The 12,100-nt window shown below is 32.0% G+C and overlaps 2 protein-coding genes across 2 annotated transcripts; both read left to right on the top strand.

Moving 5' to 3' along the window:
• Positions 1-2,083: 2,083 nt before the first annotated feature.
• Positions 2,084-2,597, top strand: LOC127121171 (polcalcin Nic t 1). Its single transcript, XM_051051753.1, has one exon. It carries the CDS (start codon positions 2,148-2,150, stop codon positions 2,400-2,402), a length of 255 nt encoding a protein of 84 aa, XP_050907710.1. The 5' UTR covers positions 2,084-2,147; the 3' UTR covers positions 2,403-2,597.
• Positions 2,598-4,439: 1,842 nt separating this feature from the next.
• LOC127122086 (uncharacterized) lies at positions 4,440-5,800 on the top strand. The gene is made up of 4 exons (XM_051052493.1): positions 4,440-4,674; positions 4,876-5,207; positions 5,421-5,489; positions 5,672-5,800. Exons 1-4 carry the CDS (start codon positions 4,440-4,442, stop codon positions 5,798-5,800), a joined length of 765 nt encoding a protein of 254 aa, XP_050908450.1.
• Positions 5,801-12,100: the final 6,300 nt, after the last annotated feature.

The raw sequence follows: 12,100 nt of genomic DNA, 5'->3' as shown, positions 1-12,100 counted from the left end.
ATAAATATTTGTTTAAAAATATTATTTGTTTCAAAATATTGTCATTTTAAGTTACTAATCTAATAATAATTTTCATCTTTCAATTGTACTATTTAAATAATACTCTTAATTTATTGATTTTTACTCTGCATTAATGTTAATTTGAATACACCAATAATTGATAAGGATAATTTGGTAAAATCACTATTATCTATTTCATTTTATTTTGGGACGGAAAGTACTACGTAATAAAAATAAACTTTTTAGCCGTCTTAACACACAAATGTTGAAGTTCACCTTTCTTCTACCTTTAATTGTTTTCTTAACCATCAACACTCATTAATAGTTAAACAAAGACACAACATTTTGTGAGGCTTACGAATTGTAAACCTAACCCGTGCCATGTCCAAAATCTCTTTTCTTTAGCACACTGATATTATCCATGTCCTAATTACTTCTTATGTCATTTTTTTTATCAATGAACAACACACTTATAAGATTTCCTTGTCTCCTTATCAATCAAAGTGATTTTAACTTGTTTCATGTGAAAACATTATTGCAATATGGTTCGAGGGAAATGTTGCAATCAACCCTATGAAATTTTAATAATACATTTAAACGATTACAAACTGAACAATATTATGAATAATATGTCATACTATCATGTTTTTCCCTTTTTTTAGAGTCCATATCATCTTATTTTCCTATTAAAATGCATTAACATTTTGAAAAACGCTTAACACGTTCATCGATTTCGGCATTGACGAACGCATGATCTTCATCAATATCAGGAGGAATGATTTGTGCATGTTCAATTGTCATGTTCAAAATACAATAGTCAAATCACTATCAATTCTTGACGAACTACCATGATATTATAATCGAAACCCTTGTCACTCCCATATATATTCATTTGAACTTACACTTACCCCATCAATATTTTATTACCGAAAATAGTTAAGTTTCGTAAGACAAAGTCATTTTTTAACTTATCTTTAATTTTCTCTAACTTATTTTCATAGAAATTACAGATAGATTGTACATCAATCTTAAGAGAATAAAATTATCACTTTCTTTTGTTATACGGTGATAATGAAAAATAAACATTCACTTTGCTCAAAATTAAAGATCCATAAACAATAAAACTATCCTATAAATGACACGAATTTTGTGAATCCAACATCTTCAAATCAAAAGATAAAATATGATTTAAAATTAATGTTCATTGAATCAACAACAATTGACATGTTTATAAAATTCATCTATTTCATTGCTTATGTATTTTGGTTTTATCTTTAATATCTTCATTTTGTAAAATTATATATATATATATATATATATATATATATATATATATATATATATATATATATATATATATATATATATATATATATATATATATATATATATATATATATATATATCTATATTCTCCTCTACAAGAAAATTAATTTCTTACATATTTATATATTTTTACATTTTATGTAATTCCTATTTTATAACAGCTGGACATATATTATTTTAAACTAATGATCAACATCTGCTAACTAGTTAATAGAGATTTTTTTTATAAATTTTAAAAAGTAGGCAGTGTTCATAAATTTAATAAATGGAAATAAAAAAACTACTTATCTATTTTATGGTCTATAAAATGATAAACATTTTTCATATTATATTTCATTTTTAGCATATATTTACCTTTTGGCTTTCCATAAATATCTTCTATAGATGTAAATTGTAATCATATTCAAATCAGGTCGAACAATAAATTTAAATTTAAATTCTACACAATATGGAAGTTTTTGACATCTTCCTTTAAATTCAATCTTCATTAATTTCAACAAACATTAATAATAATAATAATAATTAAAACAAGACATAACGATTCTAAAGGGTTACCTTCATTCCATTTCCTAAAAAACAAACATTTTCAACCATAAAGAAGTATAGTAAATTAGATTCAAACTATGCTATTTTGGTGAATCTTATTCTTCCCAAATAACATAACTCCCTATGCTAAAGGATGACCTCACATTGAAACCAACCTCTAACCTCTTTAAAAACCAACTCATTAGCCCTAAGCATTAACCAATCTCCAAATTGAGTGCAACTCCGAAAATCCAAAGTACTAATTATCCATTTTCATATACACATAGTTTATTACAATGGCTGAAGATCCACAAGATGCAGCTGATAGAGAGCGTATTTTCAAGCGTTTTGACGCTAACGGTGATGGCCAAATCTCTTCCACTGAACTCGGAGAAGCGCTGAAAGCACTTGGATCAGTCACCGGAGATGAAGTGAAAAGAATGATGGAGGAGATTGATACAGACGGAGATGGATTTATTTCGTACGAGGAGTTTACACAATTTGCAAAAGCAAACCGTGGTCTAGTCAAAGATGTTGCGAAGATTTTTTAAATGTTTTTCATACCTTCATGCTAAACCTTTGTTGGTTAATTTCATTAGAATTTAAGAAAAACTAGTATGTGTGTATGCATGATTATTTATATATACATGAGATGATATGTTCATTAATTTCATGATATGCTAATTTCTTTTGGATATTTGTCAAATTAGAAATATTTTAATACATGTGTGATTTTTTCATTGTAATTGCATTTATTCGAAGAGCATTGCTATCTTTGTAAAATTCACAAATTAAGATGTGTTTTATCTTGAATGAATGCACATTATAAGAATAATGTTTTAAATATAATTGAATAAAGATCGAATGATTCATATTTTGATTTTACGATATTATATTTAAGAGTGAAACTTGAATCAGATATGACACTATATCAACTATTTGATTTTATTTTTAAATTGAGGAAAATATAAATCTATAGATAAAGTTAATAAACATCTATATCAATCAAGAGCATATAGTTGTTAGATTCTTTTTTATCTCTTTGAGTTTGTTACAACTCATGCTTACTAATTCAGTCACACGTTCTCTTTTTCTTGTATATATAAACACTAGTTATCCATTAATAAAATCAAGCTCTTTTGAATTATTTTATCAAACTCTCTAAGAAGAAGAACAATCACATATCTTCCCCCCATTTTCAAGTCATCAATGAGGTACCTCAACAACAAACCCAAACAACAACTTAAGACACAATTCTTAACCAATCAAATCCTTACTACCTTCATCATGGAGAAAATATGGATGTCAAACTTGTCAATCATCCTTTGAATGTGAATAACTATGAAATTGTGCTCTTCTTTGAAAGAAAAAAATTGAAATTCATCAATGGGAAATTATCCATTACATCGGAAGATGATAACCTTGTCCATGTGTGTTTTAATTGTCATTTCTTAGATCTTTGCTCCCATCTTCAATGAAAATTTTAAAAGTGTTTCTTACATTTAAAACACCCAATTACTTTCAATTGACCTAAAAAATCGGTATTTCAAAGGTGATCATTTTTGTTTGTTCGATCTTCTACAACAAATAACTCTATGTGTCAAGGAGAAAAATTCGCAAGTACATTTTATAAGATTCTCACAATTATATGGGAAGATCTTGAAAATACGAGGGTCGTACCTTACTCATGTGTGCTACACGTGCAATCAAGATACAATGCGACACGAAAAACGTCATATGTTTCTTGTCAAATTTTTAGTCAAATGTTTCAATCAAATTTTAAGTCAAAGGAACGAAACCATGAAACTGAAATAATTCACTTAAAATCTCCTTTAAAAGATGACGTGATACAATTGAATTAAATAAATTCTTCTTGAGTAAAAAATTAGTCGATTGGGTGTTGGTATATTTACTAAAAATTAGTCTTTATTATAAATAGAAAGTTTAATTTAGTTAAGTTTAATAATAGAAAAAGTTGAATAAGTGTCATTGGTTATTATAGTTTGTATTCCTTATTTTTATCTGAGGTTTCTATCAAACTATAAGGCTTATATAAAGTCATTGTAAGAACAAAATATGATCTCACTTGATTAATATTATTAAAGTTATTACTACTTTTTCATTTGGTATTAGAGCTCCATCACGGAGCCTGATATAATGAGTAAAAAAGAATGTTTGAGAGGAAAAACACTAGAGTGACTGGAAGACGTGAAATTGCTGAATTGAGCAATTTCACCGCACAAAGTATGCCCAAGTTCGATGGAGATTATGATCATTGGAGTTTGATCATGGATAATTTACTTCGATCAAAGGAGTATTGGAGTATTATTGAGTTTGGAATAAAGGAACCAAAGAAGAATGAAGAGATAACTGTCGCACAACAAAAAACATTGGATGAAGAAAAACTCAAAGATCTGAAAGCAAAGAACTATCTATTTCAGGACCTTGACAAATCCATCTTAAAAACTATTACCCAGAAAGAAATAACTAAACAACTATGGGAATCCATGAAAGCCAAGTACAAATGAAGCACTAGGGTAAAACGTGCATAGTTGTAGAGGCTTCAACAGACATTCGAAACATTAGAGATGAAGATAGGTGAGTCAGTGAATGATTATTTTGAAAGAGTGATGGAAACATCAAATGACATGAGTAATTACAGAGAGAATATGAGCGATGTGAAAATCGTTGAGAAGATACTTAGATCTTTGACAGAAAAATTCAACTTTATTGTATGTTCAATTGAAGAGTCTAAGGACATTGATCTCCTAATTGTGGATGAGTTGCAAAGTTCACTACTTATTCATGAGAAAAAGGCAAGAGGTAAGCAGAGGGAAGAACAAGTTCTGTAAGTTGAGCATGAAACACATTATGGACGTGGGAGAGGAAGAAGCAATTTTCAAAGAGGAGGTAGCAACTATGTTAGGGGACGGGGAAGAGCAAAACCATTTGTAAATAGAAGTGTTACTATATGTTATCGGTGTCAAAAATAAGGACACTACTAATTTGAATGTCCAAGTCTAGAAAAAGAAGCAAATTATGCTGAGTTTGACGAGGAAGAGGAGTTACTCCTAATGTTTCATGTCGAAGTTCAAGATATTAAACACAAGGGGACATGGTTTCTAGATTTTGGTTGCTCAAATCACATGAAAGGAAATAAAAAATGGTTTGTAGAACTAGATGAAACTTCCAGTTGTACTGTTGGATTGGGAAACAACTCAAGAATGTCGGTAATGGGAAAAGGAAGTGTCAGGTTTGAAGTGGGTGGAATCATTCTAACTGTGAGTGATGTTTACTTTGTACCTGACTTAACTAACAATTTGCTAAGTATAGTCCAACTTCAAGAAAGATGTCTGGTAATAATAATAAAAGAAGGTGCATGCAAAATTTATCATCCTTAAAGATGGAAAATTGTAGATAACAACATGACTCTGAACCGGATGTTTGTGATTCATGCTACATTAAAACCGCTTCCACAAAAATGCTTAAAGGTTTAAGAGGAGAACTTGGAGAATCTATGGCATAGAAGGTACGAGCATGTAAATCATAAGTTCATTGTTGCTATGCAGAAGAAAGAAATGGTGAAGGCCTACCAATGTTCAAGGAAACTACAGGGGTTTGTGAAGTGTGTAATATTGGTAAGCAACACCGAGACAAAATACCAAAGAAAAGTAATTGGAGAGCATCAGAAAAACTTGAATTAGTGCATGCAAATTTGTGTGGTCCAATCACTCAAATCTCTCATAGTGGTAAGAGATATTTGCTAGTGTTTGTAGATGACTACTCTCACAAAACTTGGATTTATTTTCTTGTGAAAAAGGTGAAACATTTGAGATATTCAAATGCTTCAAGAATCTGGTTGAGAAAGAAGCTCAGAAACATATATGTTGTTTATGAACAGACAGGGGAGGAGAATTCTCCTCTAACAAGTTCAATCAGTTCTACCTAGAGAATGGAATTAAATGGCAATTAACAGTTGCTTTCACACCACAACAAAATGGGGTAGCCGAACAAAGAAATCAAACAAGTATGAATATGGTGAGTTGCTTACTTACTGAGAAAGAGATGCCAAAGGCCTTATGGGCAGAAGCTGCTAAGTGGACAAATCATGTGATTAACAGAAGCCTTACCAAAGAAGTAAAGGAAATGGTACCAGAAGAAAGATGGAGTGGACTTAAACCTACAGTTGACTATTTTAGGGTGTTTGGATCCATTGCACACGTACATATACTTGAGCAGAAGAGAACTAAACTTAATGATAGAAGTCGTAAATGTATCTTAATTCGAGTGAGTGATGAACCAAAGGCTTACTGGTTGTATGCTCCAATATTAAAGAAAACCACAGTAAGCAGGGATGTCATGTTTGAAGAAGAAGAAAATGGAATTGGAACGTAAATTCATAAGAAGAAAAAGAAATTACTCTTGATTAGGGTAATGATGATAGTGACATGGAGGATTCTGATGAAGAGTCAGATACAGAAACAGAGGTGAGTAATGCTAGAAACCATGAGCATACATTACAAAATGAGGAACGAGAATATGAAATGCAATAACATAAGGAACGACCAATAAGAGAGAGAAGAGCACCTAGTAGGCTGCAAGATTACGAAAGTGGGGAAGGTCTCTCTGAAGAAGACCAATAGGTCGAAATGGTTTTTCATGTCAAATGATGATCCTACAAATTATAAGGAAGTTATGAATGATGTAAAATGGATAGAAGCCATGAAACGTGAAATAGATGCCATCGAGAAGAACAAAACATGGGAGTTGGTGAATCTACCAACACAAGCTAAGAAAATTGGAGTGAAATGGATTTACCAAACCAAATTGAATGAAGAAGGCAAGGTTGATAAGTACAAACCTCGACTTGTTGCAAAAGGGTATACACAGACAAAAAGGGTAGACTATAATGAAGTATATACTCCCGTTGCACGATGGGACACAATTCAAATTTTATTGGTTATGGTAGCACAAAAAGGATGGAGTGTGTACCAGTTGGATGTGAAAAGTGCTTTCTTATATCGAGAATTAAAGGAAGAGGTATATATGGATCAAACTGAGGACTTCATTAAACACGAAGAGGAAGAAAAAGTATATAGGTTGAACAAAGCCTTATATGGCCTAAAGTAGGCACTAAGAACATGGTTTAACAGAATCAATAGTTACTTCCATCGAGAAGGATTTACAAAGAGTAAACACGACCATACTTTATTCATTAAGAGAAGAGAGAAAAAATAATCATGGTAAGTATTTATGTTGATGACTTGATATATACTGGGAATAATGAAGAACTATGTGCAATATTTAAGCAGTCCATGATGAAAGAGTTTGAGATGACAAACCTTGGTAAAATGAGGTTCTTCCTTAGAGTTGAAGTAATTAAAAATTCAAATCCAAAGGAGAATATGTTGATTCAACGTTGTATATGAAATTGGTAGGTAGTCTGATGTATCTTACAGCTACATGCCCAAATATGATGTACATAGTGTGTTTGATTTCATATTACATGGCTAATCCAAAGGAGGAACACATGCAAAATGCTAAAAGAGCCTTGAGGTACTTAAAAGATACTTTGGATTTTGGATTATTTTATAGAAGAATGACTGTATCGAAGCTTTTGGCATATACTGACAGTGATTATGCAAGAGATGTAGGCGACAAAAAGAGTACTTAAGGGTATGTGTTTCTACTAAGTGAGGCAGTAGTTTGTTGGAGTTCGAAGAAGCAAGCCATCGTTATATTATCCTCTACCGAAGCTGAATATGTTGCGACAACCTCATGTGCTTGTCATTGTGTTTGGATGATACGGGTTATTGAACAAATTGAAGATGAAAATTGTGAATGTATTGATATTATTTGTGAAAATAGTTCATCAATCAAGCTCTATAAAAACCCTGTGATGCATCAGAGGACTAAACACATTTATGTCAGATATCATTATTTACGTGATCTTTCAAATCAGGGAGTTGTAAATTTGTTTTTTGTGGAACACAAGAACAAATTGTAGACATTATGACAAAGCCATTGAAATTGGATCACTTTGTGAAACTTAGGAGACTACTGGGAGTACAACCACCTGAGAATTAAACTGTATGCTCAATGAGCATTTCAGTTTAAGGGGAGGAATTTGTTGGTATATTTACTAAGAATTAGTCTTTATTATAAATAGAAAGATTAATTTATTTAAGTTTAATAATAGGAAAATTTGAATAAGTGTCATTGGTTATTATAGTTTGTATTCCTTATTTTTATGTGAGGTTTCAATCAAACTATAAGGCTTATATAAAGCCATTGTATTCTCATATTGTAAGAACAAATAAGTCACCCCACTTGATTAATATTATTAAAGTTATTACTACTTTTCCATTAGGAACCTTCAGACACTTCCTTATTCAATGTTTGTTTAATTACTCTTTTACCCGCAAATGCAATGTAAGTATTTGGCTCGAAAATAATGATATCCCCTAACATCCCAAAACTAGTTGTTACCCCACCAGTAGTATGAGATGTAAGTATCGGTACATATGATAGATTTCTGAATGATTTGATAATCATATAAAGCGGGAGAAATTTTAGCCATTTGCATTAAGCTTAAACTTCCTTCTTGCATACGTGCTCCTTCAGGCGCACGTGCTATAATAAGAGGTAAAAGTTGATTGATAACATATTCAATCAACCGAGTGATTTTCTCACCCACTACGGATCCCATACTGTAGCGGTAAATTCATGACCATCAAGCTATGGATAAGCTAGATGTCAATAAAACCAGAGTCGCCACCGCGCTTTTATTGTTTCTAAGGAAAAAGGGAAAAGTACGAACAAAATCCAAAAAATAAGAAGTTTTCAAATCAAAACTAATAAAGTGTCAGAGATTACAGGTGAAGGGGTTGGTTACACCGAGGGAAGGTGTTAGCACCCAAAGTGTCCTAAGGAGCCCTTTCTTGTGTGCATATGTGATTTTGTACAAATGATGTTTGCAAATTAAAAAGAGTGTGGGGATGAGAAAAGAATTCATTAATTATATTTTTGTGTTTGACAAGACCTTCGGACTTGTGCCTACGTACCAACATAAAAATGAGGGATCAAAACCTCGTAGTTCATGGTATCAATTTCAAAGTGAGTGCATTGCTTTTAACAAAATTTTAAATTTAACAAAGGGCACAAAAGGCCTAAAATGATTTGAATGAGTGTTAGTTCTTTTTGGATTTTGAAATTTTAAGTCAAGTGTAGTTAAGTTTAATTACAAGTTTGATTAAGAAAAGGAGTTTGAAAATGCAATGACATAAGGCCAAAGTTTCTAATTTGCAATATGGTATAAGTTTAGAAAACAACAATCACAAGTTAAGAATTTTTTTAAAAGGGGGGAGAGATTTTGAAATTAAAGAAGTGGGGAGGAGATGAAGAGACTAATCCTAAGCATAAATTTAAAAGTTGAGAGTTGAAAAGATCTGACCAATGGGATGCAATCCAATAGACAAGAATGTCATATAGAAACCCAACTTTCCCTTGGACTTTAGAATTAAGCAATATCAATTCACAAATAGCAAGGTGGAGAGCAAGACATCAAATAAAGATAACCACATCCAAGCTTAACAACTCCGTGATCTTCTTCAAAATTTCCCATGTATCAGATGACTTCAAAAGATGGCATAAGTCACAGGTTCAAAATAACAGCTTCACAATGACCATGTTGCAGATGAACTCAAATGGATCTTCAATATTGTATCAGATGAATGTTCACTTCACAAGTACTTTGTTTCATGAAAGTTGGCATTGGCCAAGTCCTTTCCATAGGGAATGTTGCCTAAATTCTAAGTCCAATAGTCTCAGATCAAACCAATAGTCCACACAAAATGTTTTTTTAGGATTTTTGTTCTTATTATGTACATTAAGGTCTACAGACCACACAATCAAACAAGTATATACAAACGCAATATATTACAAAATATGGTCCAAATGGACAAAGTGAAAATGACATAAATATAAACAATTTAAATGGTATGAATAATGTAAAATGAATAAAGCTTAAAATTAAAGTGCATTCAAAGTAAATGACTTGAAATTAAATGTTAGTTGTTAGTTGATTAGAAGTTAGTATTGCTTTTACTTTGCTTTTGTTTAAGTCATTCTTTGGAGAACTCTCAACCCACTTATCATAAGCATGGATCCTTGAACAAAGACATCTTCCAAAGGAATGAAAAAAGGCCAAGTTTCCACATAATACCATGAAAGAGGGGAGACTTACAATCTCACTTACTAGAATGCTATGCCTTTTGTGTCACAAATTTAGCGCTATATTAAGCAATCGTAATTGGACTTATGTATAAGTCATAACTATTTGAGGCCGGGCAATAAAATTATGGTGTTAATGCATCATAGAGACATGGTATAATGGACTATGCTCATGAAATATACCACACACAAAAAGAATATGCAAAGTGGGGAACCTAATCTCATCCATACTTATGTTGATTTTGCAATCAACTAGCCTTAGGATATAGATATATCATAGGTCCATGACATGAATGGATAAAGAACGGGAATAAGATGAAGAGGGAAGGGGAATGGATCAAACACAAATTGGTCAAAGGAGGACTTTTACCAAATTAAGATCATTCATTCATTTTGGGAGATGGAATGTACATTATATCAATCCCTTAAATCCAATGATCTTAACCTAGCAAAGTCAAATCAACCTTGACCAAGGCCCAACAACACAAGTCAAACTCACAAAGTCAATTAAAATGGCTCTACACAATTAATTTAGCACTTAAACAATTAAAAATAATAAAAATATGCATTAAATTAAATTATGGTTGGTCAATTTCCTAAAACCTCATCAAAACACCAAAGAAATGGCCATGAGATTTATCATAGGTCTAACAAGGCCAAAGGACCTTGGAGATTTTTTTTTAGAATTTTTGGAAACTTAAAAGTATTTTTAAACAATTAAGAATATTCACAAAATCAATTAAATCATGAAAAGTATTAATAATGATCCAAAAAATATGAATTAATGAAAATAAAACAAATAAAATGAAAATCAATTAATCTGAAAAAACGTGAACCACTTGATCTCCCTAATTAATTGAGGTGGCAGATCAAGTGGATGAAAATGCGCTTTCCATGGTGTACACTAATCAATGCGCCACATATGGTAATCACAAAGAACGCTCAAGATTAAAACGCATTGACTTGATCATGTGGCTCAGAACCTGTCCAGCACACCGCCGGAGCAAACCACAGGTCATCTTCTTCGATGACCTTGGCCGGACTGGTTCTCTCATCACCATCACAAAAATGAAAAAGAAGGACATGATCTTAAAGAGAAAATGACACTGATCACGAATCTGACCTCAATTCAAACTAACTCCAAGTATATTGAGAGATGCATGGAGTTGAATTTTGAGGTGTATGAACTGAGTTGCTTCGATTTGACCTCAAAGCAACTCAATCTTCTTGCCTACATTGGTAGGACTTCAGACAACCAAGGATCCAAGATAATGGATAAGAATTGAGGGAGAATCAAAGAGAAGAAAAAAATGGAAAAATACCTTCAATGCTGTGCAGAACTTGATCTCTCTTGCTTCAATTCGTGTTTGATCTTGCTTAAGGAGATTGCAAAAGTGACTTAGGATTGGTACAAAGCTTTGGATCCTAGAGTTTTTGAATCTCCAAACAGTGAGGTTCAAACTCAAATTTCAAATGAAAATTCTCAGGTTTTCCTTTCAAATGTGAGGGTTTCAAGTGTGGGAGGCAAAGCTGGCGCGCAAGGGTTTCATTTCTGATGTCAAGGGTCTCTTATTTATAGCCCAAGCAAGTGCTATTTTCACATTTCAAAATATTTCCAAATTTGGCAAAGTGAAGTGCATGCTTGCATGGGCGTATACAAGCGCATGAAGTTACTCAATTCAGTCCAAAATGACCTATAATGTATCCTCATATCACATGCTCATAAAAGTTGAATTAGCTCTTCTTACAAACATCAAAGTTAAAGTAGACACCTTGAATTTGATTTTTCAACTTGTAAATATTTCATCTAATAAAAATTGAGCAAGTTATGGCCTTGGGAAGTTGACTTTCAAATTAGGGTTTAAACAAAATGACCTATAATCTTTCAACATAAAAAATGACTTTCCAAGCAAAACTATCTCTAGACCTCAACATGAAAGTTGTTTGTAATGTAATTTAGAGTAACGTTTCTCTTGGAATCATTTTCATATGATGAAAATTGTAGGAGATAGGGTTT

The sequence above is a fragment of the Lathyrus oleraceus genome, chromosome 2, assembly GCF_024323335.1.
Source record: "Lathyrus oleraceus cultivar Zhongwan6 chromosome 2, CAAS_Psat_ZW6_1.0, whole genome shotgun sequence".
Taxonomy (NCBI): Eukaryota; Viridiplantae; Streptophyta; class Magnoliopsida; order Fabales; family Fabaceae; genus Lathyrus; species Lathyrus oleraceus.
Note: the sequence above shows the minus strand (reverse complement) of the source record. Positions and strands in the feature narration are given on the sequence as shown.